The sequence below is a fragment of the Giraffa tippelskirchi genome, chromosome 5 (genome assembly GCF_054371585.1).
Source record: "Giraffa tippelskirchi isolate mGirTip1 chromosome 5, T2T-mGirTip1v1.2.pri, whole genome shotgun sequence".
Lineage (NCBI taxonomy): Eukaryota > Metazoa > Chordata > Mammalia > Artiodactyla > Giraffidae > Giraffa > Giraffa tippelskirchi.
The window spans coordinates 161,548,888-161,571,069 of NC_137279.1; the positions used below are offsets into that span (position 1 = coordinate 161,548,888).

Consider the following 22,182-nt stretch of genomic DNA (forward strand, 5'->3'; position numbering starts at 1 on the left):
ATCACTTACTCATTTCCCCAATACATTACCAAGAGGACAGAAGCAGAAGGGTATGGACTAGGAAAATGAAAGGGACAGATACGTGTTCTAAACCCACCAACAAAATTCTCTGACATTCTAGCCAGTTGCTTCCAGATTTTTGGAATGAACAATGAAAATTGCAAACTATAAAACGATTAGCTTTCTGCTCTGCTGACAATGGTAAAAAGAGGAAATGAGTTAAAAGAAGGGTTGGAATATCTCCATGCATCCTCTACAAGCCAGTTAATTATCTTCTATTAACACTGAGCTGTCAGGATCTGCATCAGCCCGTTAACTTGCTTGACCTTCCTCAGCCTGCACCTCATTACCCTACAATGTTTCATGTTTATAAAGATAGGAGACTCCAGCTGTTCCAGCCTGAGAGAACTTAATTTACATTTGGTCTTCATTAAGATGAGAGTCAGAATCATTGAGACCAAATGGAGAAGCCAGACTGCTGGGGGTTATGAAAAATTCAAATGGCATTTTTCCTTTTATCTGACAATTCTTATTAAGGAGACATACGTCAACCTAAAACACATAAACCTTAAATGAAAAAGACACGATTAAAATTCTATATTGCAGAACTAGGACCCAAGTGGCTTTGCCCATGAGCCATGGTGGTCCTAGTACATCACTTCTGTCTTCTGGGAAGTCTGAACTCCAAATTCTATCCAACTGCCTCTGACATTCGATTCCAGGCTAAGCACAAGGAGCGCATGAATGACAGCAATACTGAAATGAGTGGTCAACCCTGACTCCTCCACCTAGCTCACCCCTCGTGGCCAATCAGCCTCAATGTCCTGCTGACATTAATCCCTAACAATTTTGGGAACCTGTCTCCTCTCCATCCCACAGTGCCTAATTCAGGTCTCATCACTTCTCACCTGGAGAACTATAAGAGCTCCTTATTGTCCCACTCAAGTCATTCAAAAAATATTTATTGAGTACCCATTATGTGCCAGGCATTCGATTAGGGATAGGGACACAGCAAGGAACAAAATGGACATCACCTCCATCTTCCTGTGGACTACAATGGTTGGAAGGGGTGAGCTTTATACAAATAATTATACAAATGGACATGTCATTACAATTTATGAAAAATACAATGAAATAAAATTAAGAGTAAAATGACAGGGCTTCCCTGGTGGTCCAGTGGTTAAGAATCCACCTGCCAATGCAGGAGACATGGGTTTGAACCTCAGTCTGGGAAGATCCCACATGCCTCGAGGCAGCTAAGCCCATGCACCAGAGCTACTGAAGTCCACGTGCTCTAGAGCCCATGCTCCACAACAATAGAAGAGGCAATGAGAAACCCGAATATTGTAACTAGAGAAAGCCTGCACGAAGCAACCAAGATCCAGCTCAGCCAAAAATAAATAAATGTTTTAAAAAAGAGTAAAATGACAAAAGACCTCTGATATACTTGAGGGTCAGAAAAGCCTTCTTTAAATATGTGACAGTAAAACTGACATCTACATGCTGAGTTAGAATCAATGGTGAGTAGAGGGAAGAATATTCAATCAGAGGCACAGCATCATTTAAGACCAGGGATCAGCAAACATTTTCTATAACGATCCAGAGAGTAAACATTTTCAGCTTTGCAGGCAATGCAATCTCCATCTCAAACACTCAGATCTACTACTGAAGTGCAAAAGTACCTCAGACAGTACATAAACAAATAATGTGGCTGGCTGCCAGTAAAACTTCACAGCCACCACAGTCTTAATTTCATCTCATTTTCACCAGTCACAAAACATGACTCTTCTTTAAATTCTTTTTTAACATTTGAAAAGGTAAAAGCCATTCTCAGCTCCCAGGACATCCAAAAGCAGGCAGCAGGCCAGATTAGGCCCATGGCCATAGTTGGCCAACCCGTAGTCAAGACTCTGAGACGGCAAAGACCTGGAGTGACTGGGGCACCCTGAGTGGATCCCATGGATGGACCAGAGTCAACAAAGTGAGGCACACACAGTAAGCAGTGGGGGGAGGTGAAAACGATATCCTATACCATCTTCTGAGCCAGATTACAAATTTTGGAGCTTATCCTAAGAGCAAAGCAAGGCCAACAAAGTGCTATAACCAGAAAAATAAGAAAACCAATTCTTGGGGAATTCCCTGGTGGTCCAGTGGTTAGGACTTGGCACATTCACTGCAGGGGCCTGGATTCAATCTCTGTAAAGAACTAAGATTCCCACAAACTATATGGCATGGGCAACAAATAAATAAATTTAAAATAAAAAAAAAAAAGAAAACTGGTTCTTACTCCCTACCACACACACATTTTCTTACTCCTAATCCAATCTCTTCACCCTGCCCAAGGTAGCTAGGATATTTCCTCCCTTGGCTAACAACCATCCCTAGTCTCTCTCACCAAACAGGCCCTTAATAAATCAAGCCCAGGCTACTTACCTGGTCTCATTTCCTACTACTCTCAGGGAAGCATCCCAGGCTCCTGTCCTGGGGCCTATGTACCTTACAATAACAAAAAACAGTCTCTCTAGAATATCCTTCCTTTCTTCTCTACTAGGCAAAACCTCCAGTCATATCTTGAGGCTCATCTCAAGTAACTTGTCCAGGAAGCAAATTATTTTCCCCAAAAGCACTTTTCATATTCCTGTATCACAGTGCTCAGCGCGTCTTCTGCTGGCTCTGGGTCCATGTTTTTATCCTTCTTATGCTTCCCCACCACTGTTCCCAGTGGACTGTGCCCCTCGAGGGTAAGGCTGAGTCCTCCTTGTACCCATGCGCTCAGTGCCTACCATACTGCCAGTTGATGGCAGGACCACAAGTAAGATTTGACAAATTAAGGAATGAATGAAGAGTAAACACCTAGTAACCCTGTGAACTTGGCACAGTCTCATGTTCTGATGTTGAATGTGCTGTTGAACAGTTAGTGAAGCTATGTGCACGGGTGTATGCTAAGTCACTTCAGTTATGTACAACTCTTCACAATCCTATGAACTGTAGCCCATCAGACTCCTCTGTCCACGGTATTTCTCCAGGCAAGAATAGTGGAGTGAGTTACCATTCCCTCCTCCAAGGGATCTTCCAGACCCAGGGATCAAACTTGTGTCTCCTACATCTCTTGCATTGGCAGGAGGGTTCTTTACCACTAGCGCCACCTGGGAAGCAGTACTTCCCCATGTCTCAGTTCCCCACTAAAAAGAAGGAACTGCTTCCCACTTATCCATGCACAGATGCTTTTCAGGATATAAGGGTAGAAAAGCCTTTAGAACAAAACCTTTAGTGGTTTTGTGAATCTGCAGGCAGCAACATCAGCACCACCTGGGAGCTTGTTAGAAACCCAAATTCTCAGGTCCCATCTCAGGGTTACTAAGTCAGAATCCACAGTTCAGCAAGACCTCCAGGTGATTCATTTACACATTAAAGTTTGAGAAGCTATAAGCCATACTGGCACACTTGAAGGAGAAGATGTGAAAATTGATTTTATAAGTTGTTTTGACTTTGAATTTGCAAACACAGTAAAACCAAAGGAATTCTCAGCAAGGGTTCCTGGGTATGCTTACCAAAAAATAAAAATCAATTTAAAAAATCTGAAACACAGGTTTGGAGCTCAGTGTTCAGGTAGTTGAACACACAGTGAGGCACAGTTTAGAGCCTTACTCAGAAAATTCTGAAATGGAATCAACTAAATGAATGGATGGATGGATGGTCAGGCTTAGGTCATAATCACAGCCAGGCAATCTAGATATTAATTATTTTCTGTGGGCTTTATTTAGTTTACTTTGATCTCAAGCACATAGGTAAATATCCGGACAAGCTTATAATTGGATGTATATTAAGATCTCCTGGGATACAAAGCACTAAGCTGGCTACAAAGCAGGTGCTCAGGAAGGTGCTAGTATATTGCACCAGTGACCACCTGTCCCATTCTCCTCACCTAATTTAGAATAGCTCTTCCTCACCTATGGCCAAGAAGGGTGACATAGCCAACCCATTTGTTCTTTTGTACCATGTTTAGGCTGGCTTAAAGACCACCACCACCCCTGTTACTGGTACTTCCTGGACAGGCAAGCTTTAAAGAGGGTTTCAGCACCGCATGACAAATGGAATGAGCTGGGATTTAGAGACCAGCAGACACCGGTTTATATTCTGGCTCTATCATCTGCTTGGGAAAGTCATATAACCCTCTCTCTCAGCCTCAGTTTCTCATGCCATCAAGCAGGCAGAGGTTGCTAGAATGAAATCAATTAAAGCCTATCAAACACAGAATAGAGTGTGGGGGCAGCGCAGGGCAGTTCAGTAATCTAATTTGTATTTCAGGATATTTTTGTATCCAGTTTTCAAAGTGACCCAATTCAACTCACTCACTTTCTAGACGGAAAAAGTGAAGCCTGGGATGAGAAATGCTTTGCTCAACGTCATACAGTGTGATACTAGTAGAGTCAGAATTAGGATCCTGAAACCCCAACTCCTAAAACATTGTATTTTCAAACTCCTAGCAAATACAGACATCTTTCTGCAAACTAAAACTTACAAAATAGCTCAATATACTAAACAAGTAACAACCCAAGCCTGCCTTAATTATCAATATCCTTTTTGCTCATCTCTCTCTGTCCCATGGTGGCAATCCAAGGACACTTTCTCAGCACCCTGAAACTCCCCCAACCCCAACCCCACATTTGAGTAATTGAAGAATCAGCCCACCACAGCCAGTAAATGAATCACTGCAGGTCTTACCCTTAGATGAATTCTCTTCTCACCAGACCACCTAGGGGTTTTCAAGTCCTTACAGTTCCCAGAGGACCTGAACTTTCTCATGCATCCATATCTACCAGGAACCATTAAGTTGACATCACCATTCTCCGCACTTCATAAATGATCCTAACATCTGGAAATGGGAAGCACCTGCAAGTGCTTTGTCCAGAGATCACCTTACCACACAAGGACATGGAAACTCAAGTTTAGGTGAGATGAGAAAGGCATTCCATAAAATGCCACCAAGGTCGCACATTAATCATTGGGGGCTAAAAGTATGCAGAGAATGTTCCAGTTAGAAGATCAGGACTTGAATCCCAGCTCTGCCACTTTCTAACTGGAATGGTAATTAACCTCTGTGAACTGCAGTAGAGCAGTGGATATTACGAAAAATCAATTTCAGAGGCAGTTTTAGGTTCAGATTCTGGCTCTGTTGCATGCTTCCTGCATCACTTAGGGTGAGCTGACAAACCTCTATTAGTTTTAGCTTTTACAAAACACATAAAAAAAAGAAAACTATAGGGTTGCTGCTAAGATTCTGAGTCGCTTAGGGTGAGTTGATGCATCTCTATTAGCTTTAGTTTTTCAAAACACACACAAAAAAGAAAAAAAAAACTACTTTATAGGGTTGCTGTTAGGATTCAAAGAGATAATCTCTGTCAAATACTTATCACAGTGCCTTGCATGAATTAAGCAGATGACTTAACTGCAACTGAGTCAGTAAAATGGGATCAACCTTCTGAGAGTTGCTAGAAAAATCCAACATAGCAGACTTGAGCAGAGTGCCTGGTACGGATAGATTCACTGGAAGGAATCCTCTGCTATTACGAGCAATCTCTCCCCAAGCCTGTGCACTCACCTCTTTTAGCCACAGAAGCTTCGGGGCCTGCATCTCCACAGACATTATGCCCCCGACGTACTGCAGGACGCTGTGCTTGGTCTCATTGATCCGGTGGACCTGACTGACAGCCCGGTGATCCAGCCACATGATGATGTTTCGACGGGAATCCCCTAGCAGAAACAAGGCAAGGGAGGACACAGGTACATCCTTGTCATTCTAATTCAAGGGGGTGTTTATGGATCCCCAAGGCAGAAATCTTCACAATTACTTCTATAATTTCACACAACAGGGAACACCACCATCACTGACTAGTACCTCCCACCCAAACCTCAGGTCTCCCTTCAAGAGATGTACTCTTTGAATATAGTTCCAAGGTTAAATGTCTACAAAAAAACCTAGTCAAGATTCACTGATTAATTATACAGTATTGCCATTCATTCTCTCAACTTTTCCCCTCTCCTATCCCTTACATCTAAGAAAAACTTTTCTGGATGTATACTCAAGCAAAGAACCAATGAAATAAGCCCAAACAATACTTCAGCTTTTTAAGGTATGCCTCCTGGAAATCAGGACATATATTACAGCTATAATTATCATATACATCTACATAATGGCTATTATCTGCTTATAGTCTTACTGCCTCCAGTCACTTTAATTAAAATTAGTTAATGTAAGTGCTTTTTCCTCACTTGGTTGGTTTTGTGGAGTGGGAAACACTGGAATATTTTTTTCCCATTTGGGGAACCAAGCAGACCTAACGTGGAATGCTCTTTCAGTACAGACAGAGATACTGGAAAAGTTGTGGAATTTTTCTCAGCCTAAGTGTTCTTCTCTATAAAATAGGGATAACCAGGCCTAGACGGATTAGCTGAGATTTTTCATTCACTGAACAAAAGATAATGTGCATAAAGATATGGCACATACTTGTCACATATCAGACCCCCAAGAGGAATGTTTCATAGGAAGCAGAATTTGAAACCATCTGGAAAAGGAGCATGGGCAGCGCCCCTCACATCCTACCTCTGACACCCTGTAGCCCACAGAGGAACTAATTGCTCCTTTTTCCCTGCCCCAGCCTTTGTCAATTCATACTGCAGTGATGGGCAAGTCACTACTCTTTTCACAGTCCTCTGCTTCCTCCAATGGCAAAATGCAGAGAACAGTAATGAATATACCTGGCAGATTATAAATGGGAAAGAGAAAAAGGACTCCAGAGGAACTGAGCCAGGCACTTCACAACTTATTTTGTTTATTGGCAAAATAACTGCAGCTATTATATAATTTTGCTAATAACAAATGTTTATAAAGCTGTGTGTGTGTGTGTGTGTGTGTGTGTGTGTGTGTGTGTTGGCAGCCCTGTGCTAAACATTTTATATACATCATCTCATTTAATCCTATAAACAACTCTGAGATCTAGGTCATTTTCAATGACAAACTGCCTCCAGGCTTGAAGACCTGCCTGCTCTCTCATAGCTGGGAAAAGCATAAGTGTGTTTTGAAAGTAGATCTGTGCAGAAAATGGATAAATAAATTAGTAAAACAAGTTTAAACTTGAGCTACACTGGTTGGGGTATTTTTAAACACAATATATATTGTTTGTTGTTGTGGGTATACACACGTGATAAAGGCACAGAAGAAAAGCGTTTGTGAACACCAACTACAGCAGAACCATCACCTGCTGGACAGAGGAGAGGAGGAGGGCATGATGGCATGGACTAAAGGGTTTTTTCCTTAAAGAAAAAAAAAACAAAGAATTGTGGCAAATATGATTAAACTTCATCTGTTTATCCTCATACATACATAGGAGGCTGTTATCTTATTTTCCTTACTCTTCCACATATTCAAGAAAGAATTTTTAAAACATAACAAAAAAAGTCAACCTGAGAAAATATCTAAATTATGTCATCTTTGAAACAAGTCAAGGCCTCAGTCACTGATTTGCCTGACCAGAGAGATTTCAGGTCCCCAAAAACTCCTCAAACAACATTAACACATTGAAAATAAAAGAAAGTACACGAAACCTTTCATAAGCACGTCTAAAATTTTGTATAAAGGGTTGAGTGGATTCTACTATATAACAAAACCACTTACAGCTCTGGTTCTCAACCCTAGTTGCACATTAGAATCTCTTGGGACAGCTTTAAAAAATACTGATGTCCAAGTCCTATTCAAGAACCATGACGGAATCAGAATGTGGGTGTGTGAACACATATCATGCATACACACACACACACACACACGTGTATGGGTGTTGGAAAGGTATCAGCATTCCATCTTCAATATTGTATAGAATGTATTTGCAGCTGCTTCAAGACAAAAACCCCCGTTGCTAAACTGTTAACTGTAAAGACAGACTGATCAGCTACTACTGCTCTACATGAAGAGGCTCTCAGAATGACATAATGAAGACTGTGCAGAATCAATTACTTTATTCTATTTATTAAGATTATTAATTAATAATGTTCATTATAGACAACAACATGGAAGTTAATCTTTCCAGTGCTTGTAGAAAAATACAAACAAATGACTCCACTGAAAGTTCACTTCATCTTTTATTTACCATTTGCTACATGTCAGACACAGTGCTGGGTGCTGAGATTCCAAGAAGAATGTGCCATAGACCCTGCCCTTACGGAGCAGGTGGGTAAGTGGACAAAACAGTCTGTATGTAGTGATGACTGCCAGGACAGAAGACCTGGATATGGTACATAGAAGAGGAGGGGCGCAGAGAAGGCTTCAGTTAGCGAAACCTGAGGGTGCACAGGGAGCTTCCGATAGGCAGGAAAGCTTTTGGTTAATTCTGAAAATGACTGGTCACTGGGTAGGCAGGTGAAGAAGAGGGAAGAGGGACCACACAACAGAGGCAACATGTGCGACCAACAGAGCACAGACGCAAGACGGCATCATATTTAATACAATTGGAAACAATCTAATAGAGAAGAATTAGGGTTACATAGTCAGCTTACCCTTGGGCAGATTATTCATCCCTGTACTCATTCAGTTAATACTGTGAATGCCTCACAGGAGGTGTTCCAGGGATATTTGAAGGAAATGACTAGATCAGAAAAGCATCTAAACATTAGGTTTCTGTTGCAGAGTAGCCTAAGGAGTAACTTCCTCCCTGACCCTAAATTATCACCCTCAATTCCTCTCCCTCGCAAGAGCTCCTGTGGCTGGAATGATTCACCCAGAGTTATGGTCTGAGCCAGGTGGGCTGCAGAGGTAGGAAGCACAGAGCAATGGCACCATGGTCCAACCCGGAGCTGCTCTGACCTTTAAAGGAAGAGAAACTGAAGAATGAGATGATTTTATCACATAGATCAGTGTCCTTAAACTATTGTACTTAGTTTACTTGGGAATCTTTTTTCTTTTTTTTGGTTACCATCTAAAGATTGTAAATTCTGCCAGTCTTCTGGGTTTGGTTTTAATGTCTGTGTGTGCTCAGTCATGTCCAACTCTTGGTGGCCCCAAGGACTATAGCTTGCCAGGCTTCTCTGTCCATGGAATTTTACAGGCAAGAATACTGGATTGGGTTGCCATTTCCTACGCCAGGAGATTTTCCCAACCCAGGGACTGAACCTGCATTTCTTGTGTCTCCTGCATTGGCAGGTGGATTCTTTACCACTCGCACCACCTCAGAAGCCCCTGGTTTTAATGGTGATAGCTAATTTTTTTGATCCCACTCCACAATTACTCCAACTGACCAATCAAGAATGGGTCATTGCCAGGTAAGGAGAAGTCATTAAAGACCCTTTAATTCACCCTTAAAATCTGAATTTCACTTTCCAACACAGGCTGATCCACTGCACATAAAATCTAACCTTAATAGAACCTACTGAAAGGCAAGAAATTGGTAAGGGGTACCTGCAGCTGGGTGCATATGATGAATGGGTACATTTTAACCTTTTAGGTGGAATACAATTTTTTTCAACACTTATAATTAGGGTTGCAACCTAGCTACTCTTTTATTTAATAGGTTGCAACCTAATTACCCAATATTTTCAACACTTATAATTAGGGTATCTACCTACGTACCCTTTTAATTGTTAATAGGAAGCAATTCTACCTACACTAAGAAGAAAAGATGGTATCTGAGGGTGCTGGTATAAGCAGATTTAACAAAGAACTCTTCCTCCGTTCCAAATGTTCTTGTTCCTAATATTTTAGCTGTTCATTCATCTGTACCCAGTGATTCTCCAAATACTAGAATTATTGAGGAAACTTTATAAAAACACTGATAGCCTAGCTTCACCCAAGCCAACTGGATAAAAACAACCCTGGGTAAGGCTCATGAACTGATAATCTTAAAAAGATCTCCAGTTGATTCTAACTTGCAACCAGAGTTTAAAACCATGTATTTTAGCAAATTAGAGGTATAGAGTCCTTGGAACTTGGGCTCTTAGCATCTAAAGCCCCATGCAAAATAACAATTCCTCACACAACATCCCTGACAGAACATCACCTGACCGCTCCTTAAAGCCAGCCTACAAAGCAGCCCTGGCAGCCTCCCCAGGCAGCCTGCTCCATGGCTGGAGAGGGCTTGCTGCTGCTGAGCTGAGTGCACAGGTTCAGTCCCATTCTTTGGGTCTCTGCTCTCTGAAGTGGTCCAGACAGGTGCCGCTCCTGGACCAGAACAATGCCAACTGAGCCACTGAGAACAAGGACCACTTGTATCCATCTTTGAAGCCTTGACACTTAATAAGACAGGGATTGGCACACAAAGGGTGCTAGTAAATGTGACATAATTAGAAAAAAATGCGTGTGTGTAAAAGATGGTCACCATTACTACTTGTGTTCTAACCATTCATCCATTTGCATACTTCTTCAGGGCACGTCATTTATAAATATCACCGTTCCATGCATCAGGTCCATAGGAATGAGTGGAACACACTCTCCTAAGTTAAGGAATTTATAATCGGATGGAAGAAACTTTTCTAAACAATCAGGTTAATTGTCTCACTTAACTCTCACAGCAAAGTGCTGATTCATTATTCCAAGTCTTTCAATGATGAAACCAAGTCATGCAGAGGTTAAACGATTCACTCAAGGCGTCACAGCTCAGTAGTAGCAGGGTTAAGATCTGAAACTATCTTACTCCAATTTCAGAGTGTCTCAGAGTGCCCCAGTGTCTACAGCTACCATTTAAGAAATGGTGCTACTACAGCAGTGTCCACTACTAAGGATTTTTTAACACAACCCAAAGCATGCTGTGATATCCATGCTGGTAACAGTCAACTGAAAATGCAGAGAGCTCCACCACTCCCAAATGTCTGCCACTCATTAAAAGGATAAATATCAGTTGAAATTTATCTCTGCACATGTGCTGTTATTTTTCTCAAATTTAGCCCACTTTACTCACTTATATTGCCTACCTGACTTTTGGGGTTGCAACTTCAGTGCTAGCACTACTGGCTAAAGTATCCCAAAAGGGCACATACTCATCCATGAAAATTTTCTGATGGTAGATGCAAGTGGCACTTAAACATTTGAAACAGCTCATTATAGTACTCATGAATGTCTATTACTATTAGAACAACATCATTCAACGGGAACATCTTTGGTCTGACTACTGAAAATAGAGACCATTTGTTTCCAGCTTTTGTGTGACATATGGTTCTATCTGTCTTGTTCTGTCTCCTTTAAATTAACTTGACTCACCCACTCAACTGAATGTGGTGGAGGAAATTCGTATGCATAAGCAACTCCAGGCTGCCTTCCTTGGAAAGGCCCAGACCACTTACCTGTTTCAAGGCTACTCACTCTGAGCTAATGATTCCATGTCCATCCTACATCAGACTTTCTACTGTTGCTCTTGTGCCCTAGGGAGCAGAGTCTCTTCCTAATCCACCTAATCCTAATGTCACCCCTCTCTGACTAACTGCTGTCCAAACTCTTAACCTCTGGGGACATGATTTCTGGTCTCTATGCTCCACTTGTAAATCTCACTCATGGCGATAACAGACACTTGATTTCATGCTCCACCTGGGCCCCAGCCAGTCTCCCACCACCAGAAAAAGAGACAGAAATGGTCCTACCTTCATGATTGACTGGTAAAGGATGAAACTGCTTATCCAAAACAACCAGAGAACATGTGGCATCAAACCCAAGCCCTCGAATTTGGTGTAAATTGACCCCTTGTACAACTTTCTGTTTTAAAAACAAATCAATAAAAATATGAATTACAATACAGGCTTTTAAAAGACTTAAAACAGTTATGACTAGAAGGAAATTAATAAAGTACTTTCAACAAAACACAGATAAAAACTCAATATCACTAAAATATCAGAATATTCTATACATTAAATTTAAAAAAGACAACCAATCTAATTGGAAATTAAGCAAAGGACATGAGAAGTCACCTCATAAAAGAAACAGTCAAAGAGTATATAAAGAGTATATAAAACAATTCCCAACTACACTAAAATTAAATAAATGCAAATAAAAATACTCCATTCTTCGTCTTTCTTATTGGCAAAAATGTAAAAATTAAGAATATATAATATTAATAGTGGCAAGATAGGAAGAAGTGGGCCCTCTTTATATTATTCTAACAATGTGATAATTTAGTACAGATTTTGAAGAATATAGTATAGTATTTATTAAAATTAAAAACATATATAACTTTTGACCCAGAAATCCCACTTCTAGGAAACTACCTTAATGAATTATTAGCATAAGTAAGTAAAATATTATATAAACCAAGGTTAACTGTTTACGAATATAAAAATTGGTAAAAGCCATTTTATTAAATAAACTATGATACACCTATAAAACAGAATTTTCTACACCATTAAAAAAAAGGAGTAGAGAAGCATATTCTGGGTTTGGTTTTATGAAGAAGTTGGCAAATCCTTTTAACAAAATAAAAGCATAAAACTGGACAAAATCATCAAAAACAACTATTTGAGGGGAATAAAACTTAACCAAAGTCACATAAGAAACTGAGAAGTAATCTTTCTTGAAAAATAAAACTGTACCTAAAACATTCCCACAAAACATATGCAAAAAACCCCCATACTTTTAGACTTTTATCTTACACCATACATAAACATTAACTTTAAAATGTATCATATCCCCAAATGTTAAGAATTAAGACTTAAGAATTCAAATGCAAATTCAAATGTTAAGAATTAAGTTTTGCTCTTTAAAAGAAACAATAAGATAGTGAAAAGATAAGCTAAATATTAGAAGAAAACATTTGCAATCCATACATCTGATAATAGACATATATGGAATATATAAAGAACACTTATAACTCAATAACAAGAAGATAAACAATGTAGTTATTTCACGAAGTGCAATAAAATTTATCACAGAATTCAGCAATTTCACTCCTTGGTATCCAAGCAGGAAAAATAAAAACATATGTCAACATATGTGAATATTCACAGCAGCAATATTCAAAATAATCTAAAACTGGGAACAAATCAAATATTCATCATGGTTTAACCAAATGGTGAAACCAAGTGTGGTATATCCACACAATGATATGTGTAACCACATGAATTAACCTTAAAAACATTATACTAAGTGAAAAAAGTCAGACACAAAAGAAGATATGTTGCATGATTCCATTTATGTAAACTTTCTAGAAACGAATAACTATAAAGACAGAAAAAATTATCTATCTAGGGCTGAGGACTGACTACAAACAGGCATAAGGGAACTTTGAGGGTTTAACAGAAACGTTATGGGCTTCCCTGACAGCTCAGCTGGTAAAGAGTCCTCCTGCAATGCAGGAGACCCTGGTTCGATTCCTGGGTCGGGAAGATCTGCTGGAGAAGGAATGGGCTACCCACGCCAGTATTCTTGGGCTTCCCTTGTGGCTCAGCTGGTAAAGAATCCGCCTGCAATATGGGAGACCTGGGTTTGATCTCTGGGTTGGGAAGAACCCCAGGAGAAGGTTCAGCTACCCACTCCAGTATTCTGGCCTGGAGAAGTCCATGGACTGTACAGTCCATTGGGTAGCAAAGAGACGGACACATCTGAGCGACTTTCACTTAGAAATAGAAATGTTCTAAAATTTAATTATGGTGATGATTATACAAATGTGTAAATTTAATAAAATCACTGAATTATACATTTAAATTGATGATTTTATGGTATATAAATTATACCTCAAGCTGTTAAATATTTTTGAAAAAACTGAGCTATAAAACACAAAAAAATGGAAATATATTCATGGTACATTAATACGGTAAAAAAAAAGAAAAAGCATATACAACTGTTACTAATGGTTGCCTCTGAGAGCAGAAACGACAGCTGGAGGAGATGGGAGATTTTTCACTTTGTCATGTAATTTTTTAAGTTGTAGAATAACAGATTTATTAATTCTATTTTTTTATTTTTGTTTCCACAGTTTCCTTTTGTGAAAAAACACAAGTGATTATATTCATTAACATTTCCTGGAAACTTAAAACAGATAATAACCTTTTAAATCCCACAAAAATCAATTCAAAAGTGTCCATCACCATTAAAAAAGTTAAAAAAAATTAAAAATAAATTTAAAGAGATAAAATGTACAATTCTTCTTTTCCCCTGTTATGGAATGCCAGACTTGTCATTTAGGACTCTATTTCTTACTTTGAATGTGTTCCTCAAATAAGAGCTACACAATTATTACATATTTTCAACAAGGAAAAGCATTATTTTTTTTTCAAATATTAACAACAAATAATAAAATACCATCATGTATTGAGCACTTGCTGTGTGCCAGGTACTTTACAAGCATCACCTTATTTAATCGTTACAAAGCCTACTGAGGACATTTAGTATTTTCATTTCATAAAAAGACTAAGTAGAAGACTAGGGAGAGAAGGGAAGAGCAAGCACATCCCAGAGATTGAGAACTTGAACTTAATCCTGTTTCAGAGACAGTCAGTGGCTATGTTCTTTCTACTCCACCACACTGCCTACCTGCCCGAGAGACTTATCCTGCAGACAGGGCATGTGTCCTCAGAAGAACATTGCAGTGACCCAACTGTGACTCCAGGCAACATCTTTGCCCCACAGTACCAGGTGAACACCCTGTAAACCTTTACTACATTGATCCATCTAGAATTAGAAGAGCATGAGGAGCAAATAAGTTCATGACAAAGAGCCACAAAGACCTGGTTTCAAATCCTAGCTCCATCACTCTGGCTACATGGTCCAAGTCAGGTTACACAATTTCAGTCCTTCCAGTCACCTTGTCTTGCTGGATCATGTCTCTGCAGCATTTATAAGCATGGCCAACTCTGCCTGGAATGTCTTTCCAAGTTGGCTTTGAAATCTCTAGATAGTGGCTAATATCAATGGTGTTGGGTGCAGACTACCTGAGTTTGAAACACGGCTCCACCACAACTAGTCTTGTGACTTTAGGAAGCCAAAAAACCAGCTCCCTTGGTTATGCAAAGCTACTACTTAGACTATATCTCCTAATAATGTTAGGAGAATTCAGCGAAATAAGGTGTGATTAGCCCAACATCAGTAAACAAGAAGTAGCAGCCATTATATGAGTAAATTAATTGCATCCAATCTTTGAATTCATGGAGCCTCAATCTGTCAATCCATAAACCAGCCCTAACTTCTATCTGCCACGCAGCCCTATTGATCTCTGTCCCCAGAGAGTGCATGCCTGACTTAGGCAAGCCCATCCCACACAGGCATTCAAGAGGTCTCTAGTCAAGAGAGGAAGTGGGAGAGAACAGGTAGAAAATGCAATAAAACAATACAAAAAGGCGGCTCTGCAGTAGAAAGGAGCATACGCTATGGTATCAAAAGAGCCAGCAGCTTCTGGTCCCAACTCCCAGTTCAGGTAATCTTGCACTAATATCATCACCTTTATGAGCCTCAGGTTCCTGACAGAGAGACAGGTAAGGATCAAAAGTGTCAATTAGTTTGAAAGTGCTTTAGAACCAAAAGCTCTTTGTGAGAAAAGCACTTTGTAGGAAACGTGAAGGATGGAAGAACTCACTTGATGCTTCATTAATTGTGTTTATGAAATCTTATGTATGAAGTATAGCATGCTCTCTGTGCCATGTAATCACATATAAAAACCACAGGATGAACGATTGAAAAATTAAACTCGAATCCTCCTAAGAATTGTGGTGAAGGTGACCTTCCAGTAGAAGCAAAGAAAATATTCTCTTCAATCTATTTTATGAATCCCCTCTGAAGACCTACAGAGTTCTATATTCTAATTATGGCTTTTCAGCAACAAAGATTCAGCATCTCCATCTCTAAAAGGGAAACCTATCACAAAGAACTGGAGAAATAACTGTGACATGCATTTAAACCTGATTTGGTTAGGCAGCCACTGTCATTTGCCCAGCCTTATATGGAAATACGTTATGATCATGCTTATCATGATTGAGACCCACCCCCACCCCCACAACTCCTCCACCCCACCCCCCAGCTAAACCATCTCAGAGAGATGGCTGTCAGAGTCACACTACCCAGAAGGCCCCTGGGACTTCGACCTGCTGACCTGAGGATTCTTTTTTATACTCTCATTAATGGAAGAAGAAAGTAGGCTAGTAAACTCGCCCCAACAACTTGGCATCAAGGGAATTTCCTCGGCTAGAGAGAAAGCACATTGCTCTGCTAAAGAATTTCCAGAGAAGGAGATTTCTGCAACTTCATTCAGTAACCTGGTCCATGTCTCACAACTGTCAACTCGTAGCTATGGGGCAGCAAACAAATATTTGGGGAAGGGATTGTGCATCGCTTTGTTCTGACTGTGGGAAACAGTTCAATCCTGCATGTGTTTTAAATCAGCAGGCTCTGCCATTTTGGGTGGGGAGACAGCGTTCTTCAGAAATCTTCCAAACTGAGAAGTGTAGGGTCAGAGGCATACCTGGTTTTATCTTTAGCTCTATCTGAATCAAGGGTCGAGGCCTGGGGCCTCACGGAATTCAGCTTGCAACAGAGTTCCATGTGGCTGGTACTGTATTCTTTTAAATCTTGATTTGAATGCCTTTGTCAGCTTTGGGGGTGTGCATGAGGTTATGAAATCCCTAGTTCCCTCAGGCCCATCAGTCCCCATTGCCTACACAATTCAATTACTCATTCATTCAATCAGTCAGCAAATATGCAATACCATCAAGCCCCTTCTAAGATCACGCTATGCACTCTTCTGGGTATTTGGGAAGCAAGGGAAAGAAAAAAAAATTTTTTTTCAATTCCTTACCCTTTTGGAGGTTAAATTGTGGGGATAGACAACAACCATAAACTGAAAAAATTATATAGTGTACGTACAGTATACTAGAAAGTGATGTCAGGGAAATCAGGAATGCTGGGGAAGGCAGAGACAGTTGCCAAAAAGGTGAGATTTGAGGAAACACTTGAAGGACCTGAGGAGCTGATATTGTAGAAACCTGTGCAAAAAAAGTGTTTCCAGGAAGTGAATTTTGACCTACACTTCATTTTACCTAAAGGTAAATGGTGACATGTGGCTCAGTTTAGTCCCTCAGTAGTGTCCGACTCTTTGCAACCGCACGGACTGTAGCACACCAGGCCTGCACACCAGGCCTCCCTGTCCATCGCCAGCTCCTGGAGTCTACCCAAATTCATGTCCATTGAGTCGGTGATGCCATCCAACCATCTCACCCTCTGTCGTCCCCTTTTCCTCCTGCCCTCAATCTTTCCCAGCATCAGGGTCTTTTCCAATGAGTCAGTTCTTCACATCAGGTGGCCAAGGATTGGAGTTTCAGCTTCAGCATCAGTCCTTCCAATGAACACCCAGGACTGATCTCCTTTAGGATGGACTGGTTGGATCTCCTTGCAGTCCAAGGGACTCTCAAGAGTCTTCTCCAACACCACGGCTCAAAGGCATCAATTCTTCAGTGCTCAGCTTTCTTTACAGTCCAACTCTCACATCCATACATGACCACTGGAAAAACCATAGCCTTGACTAGACGGACTTTTGTTGGCAAAGTAATGGCACTGGAGCAGCGAGCGGCCGAGAGGAGACACCCCACGTCTAAGGTCAGGAGTGGCGGCTGAGAGGAGATACCCCACGTCCATGGTCAGGAGCAGTGGCCGATAGGAGATACCCCATGTCCAAGATCAGGAGCGGCAGCCGTGAAGAGATACCCAGCGTCCAAGGTAAGGAACTGTGGCCATGCTTTGCTGGAGCAGCCATGAAGAGATACCCCATGTCCAAGGTAGGAGAAACCCCAGTAAGACAGTAGGTGCTGAGAGAGGGCATCAGAGGGCAGACAGACTGAAAGCACAATCACAGAAAACTAGCCAATCTGATCACATGAACCACAGCCTTGTCTAACTCAATGAAACTAAGCCATGCCGTGTGTGGCCACCCAAGATGGATGGGTCATGGTGAAGAGTTCTGGCAAAATGTGGTCCACTGGAGAAGGGAATGGCAAACCACTTCAGTATTCTTGCCTTGAGAACCCCACGAACAGTATGAAAAGGCATGTGGCTAGTGACTACTACATTGGACATTATGGATCTAAGGATGTATGGGAGTGAAATACATTGGCTGAAGGTAGGAAGAGTGTACAGGAAGAAGAGAGAATGTGTGTGAAAGAGAGGGAGCACTGCATGTGTGAAGACAGGACAGAAGGAAAATGTAGGTGGAAGGCAGAGCTGAGAGAAGGATCATGAGATAAACCAGAAGAGCAGGCGAAAACCAAACCATGCAAGGCCTGGAGCGCATGTGAAGAATTCTGAGTTCTATCTTAAGAGTAGTTTGAGGCTACAGAAGAGTTGTCAGGTTAGCATTAAAATGTCATTCCAGCTCAAGAAGGAGAACAATAGCAGAGGGGAAGGACATTTAGGAGGAGGTTACATTCCAGTGCTGATCTAAACAAAAGATGAAGGTATGGGTTGTTGGAGACGGAGGGAATGCAGAGATATGACCTGACTTCAGGCTTATCATCCACTTCTTGGGTAACTTAGGAAAAGTCACTTCACTCTCTCTGGATCTCAGTTTTTCTTTTCAACTATAATATGGAAGGAACAATCCCTCCCCTACCCACCTCGTATGACAATCAAGTGGATAGGAACATGCTTTGTAAAGCATACAGGTTCTGTGAACGGTAGGAGGGTGACATCATTGCTCAATTCCACATGTGTGACTCCTTCTGCTCTCTCTCTCTCTCTCTCAAAGTATATATTACTCATACAGCTGGTACAATTTAGAAAAAAAAAATGGTACTTTGTTGACTTCGTGGGTATTTTTTTCCCATGCAACTGAACTATTTCATCCTTAGAGGAAGAGAACTTGTTGTAGCCCCCTCTCCCATATATACTCCAGTTCTTAGCAAAGAGCATAACACACAGCAGTGCTCAATAAATATTTGCAGACTAAATGACACCTCCAGCTTATCATCTTCCTAATGGAACCTGTTACTATACACTAAACTTGCAATGTTCTTGCCTTGTTGAGGTGATTAAGACTTGTGGCTCCAAAAGAAATGTTTAGTCACCAAGTTGTGTTTGACTCTTTTGTGACCCCATGGACTGTAGCCTGCCAGGCTCCTCTGTCCATGGGATTTCCCAGGCAAGCATACTGGAGTAGGTTGCCATTTCCTCCTTCAGAGGATCTTCCTGACCCAGGGATGGAACTCATATCTCCTGCACTGGCAAGTAGATTCTTTACCACTGAGCCCCTGGGAAGCCCCCCAAAAGGAACATAAGCCATTAAAATCAGTGATGACATAGAACTCAAGACATGGAAGCAACCTAAATTTCCATCAACAGAGAAATGAATAAAGAAGATGTGGTTCATATATACGATGGAATATTACTCAGTTAAAAAAAAAAAAAGAATGAATAATGCCATTTGCAGCAATAAAGATGGACCTAGAGATTGTCATACTAAGTGAACTAAGCCAGGCAGAAAAGGACAAATATATATTATTGCTTATACATGGAATCTAAAAAAAAAAGAATACAAATGTGCTTAGATACAAAATAGAAACAGACCTACAAACACAGAAAATAAACTTAGAGTTACCAATAGGAAAAGTAGGGGAGGGATAAATTAGGGGTTTGGGATTAATATATACACACTACTTCCCTGGTGGCTCAGACAGTAAAGAGTCAGCCTGTAATGTGGGAGACCTGGGTTTGATCCCTGTGTCGGGACGATCCCCTGGAGAAGGGAATGGCAACACATTCCAGTATTCTTGCTTGGAAAACCCCATGGATGGAGGAGCCTGGCGGGCTACAGTCCATGGGGTCGCAAAGAACTGGACACGATTGAGTGACTTCACTTTCACTATATATAAAATAGGTAACGAACAAGGACCTACACTATAGAACAGGCAACTGTACTCAATAATTTTGTACTAATCAATAAGGGAAAATAATCTGAAAAAGAATATAGATATATATATATATAACTGAATCACTTTGCTGTACATGTGAAACTAGCATAACACTGTAAATCAACTATACTTCAATGTTTTTAAAAAAGAGATTTTTGTGTAGATAACAAGAAGTGATTGGTATAAAGTGTTCAGCATGATACCTGGAACAGAATTAGTGCCCAAGAAATGTTAGTTGCCATCATCATTATTATTACTGCTATTATTACTATTAATTATTACTATTATTACTATTACTAATAATAGTAGTAACTATTATTACTGTTGCTGCTGTTGTTCTTATTTTTATTAATTTGACTAAGGGAAAACCATCTCAGGCAATGTGAGCAGCTTAGAGAAAAGGAAACAATACAACAGCTCTCAAGCTCTTGAGCTCCTGAAGTTTTTGAGAACAAGACAGGTCAGGATGTATTTTATGTCACCCTTTGCCCCAGACCATTGCTTCTCAAAATCTTACATAGAAAGACCCTAACCAGAAAAGGTATTCTGAATACCTCATGAATATTCCCCATGAGGCACCTCCCTTACTGACTTTGACTTTTCAACATTCTATCTTAGAAATTCATTCTCCTCCATAATCTACTCATTTTTGTTATTGTCATCAGTGCAATCGCCATAGGAATCACAGTGCTTACTCATTTCCAGGCACTGTTATGACATTTTGGATGCATTAACTCATTTAATCCTCACAGCGATCCAATGCAGATAGGTACAGTCATCATTCCCATTTTACAGATGGTGAAACTCAAGCAAGAAACCAAAAGTAATTTTTTCAAGATGACAAGCTAATAAATATCAGAACTGGGATGTCAATCCAGGCAGTCCAGCTCTAGAATTTGTGCTCTCTGGTGTGTTACTTCTCGAGTATAAATATGCTTCCCTCCTTCAACCTCACACAGCGATGAGCTATGAGCAGATGTGTCATGCTTATCCTGCAGCTTCTGACACATGGCCACGTGGCTGTGCCCCATGTGAGAAAAAGGGCCTAAGACGCCATAGTGTTATCCATTTTTACTCTAGAAGCACAGCCTCAAGAAGGACAAATGCTCAGAGCACTCACATGGCTAAAGGAGCTCAAACAGATAATGTGGTGGCTGCCACTGCGAGATGATTAAAAATCCAACATTAAACGAAGCTGTACTTAGAGCAGACCTGTTCTAAAGTAGCTTTTCATCAGGGGATTATATTTTCTTCTTGACAATTTCCTAATGGCAAGAAAGGCTCTATGTTGGAAGGACAAAGGAGACCCAAGGGCAAAGAGTAGAGGATTCTCACCAAGGCAGGGGCTGGGAGGGGGAGGGAGGAAGAAAATTAAACAGGCAGAAGAAAAGACGTGCCTCCCTTTTATTCCTATATCATGCTCCGGTGCTGCCCACCCCCAGCCTCCTCTCCTTGCCTTCTTCTCTGGGGGCACTAACAGCAGCCCAGAGCTCATGAAAGTTTAAACAGACTGATCAATACGGACAAAATGGTGAATTGTCCATCTGCAAATTACCAAGCCCATCATGAATATTTAAGGAACTAAACTAGGAACAGGGAGAAGACAGAACCCAGGTCTTTATTTTTCCCTCCGGAAAAAAAAAAAAAAGACAAAAACATCTCTGTCGTTCCTGATTACTGGGATATAAAACCAGTCAAGTGAAACTAAAAGGGAACAATTCTCATCCAGCGTCACTTTTTTCCAAGTCAGCAAGCTGACTGCAAACAAAGGCTACTCAAGAGAAATGCCTACCTTGTACAACTCAGAAATGTACTAGTCTTGCCTGACTTCCTTCCTTTCTCAGAGCCCACCTTGCCTTTGCATATGTTGCTCCCTCTGAACAAAAGAGGTTCCCTTCACTTGTCCATTTGGAAGGCAGGACAGTCCAGTGACTCAGGGTGCAGCACTGGAATCAGACTGCTTAGGTTCCAGCCCTGCCTTTCCTGCTTACTAACTGCATGAGCATGGCTGAGCTATCTAACCTTTCTGTGCCTCTGTTTCTGCCTCAATGAAATGAGGGTGTCAATAGCACTGCCTCTGTACAGTCATTGAAAGGATTCCCCTCTATGATGGAGGTTAACCTGTTTTACACAGAACTGGGCACACCAAATCCAGACTTAAATTGAAGAAAGTAGGGAAAACCACTAGTCCATTCAGGTATGACCTAGATCAAATCCCTTGTGAGTATACAGTAGAAGTGACAAATAGATTTAAGGGACTAGATCTGATAGACAGAGTGCCTGATGAACTATGGACAGAGGTTCGTGACATTGTATAGGAGACAG

At 40.8% G+C, this 22,182-nt stretch overlaps 1 protein-coding gene across 16 annotated transcripts in view; it reads right to left on the reverse strand.

The window, feature by feature from the left end:
• FGGY (FGGY carbohydrate kinase domain containing) overlaps nt 1-22,182 on the reverse strand; it is a 486,984-nt gene that overhangs the window by 434,624 nt on the left and 30,178 nt on the right. For 15 of the 16 annotated variants that reach the window (XM_081486697.1, XM_081486688.1, XM_081486693.1 and 12 more), the window contains 2 exons: nt 11,620-11,731; nt 5,603-5,754 (listed from right to left, as the gene is read on the reverse strand). The exons of the other annotated variant lie outside the window; for it this stretch is intronic. In XM_081486697.1, the coding sequence (XP_081342823.1) occupies nt 5,603-5,754; nt 11,620-11,731 (264 nt within the window). The remainder of the gene's footprint in view (nt 1-5,602; nt 5,755-11,619; nt 11,732-22,182) is intronic. 16 annotated transcript variants of the gene reach the window in all.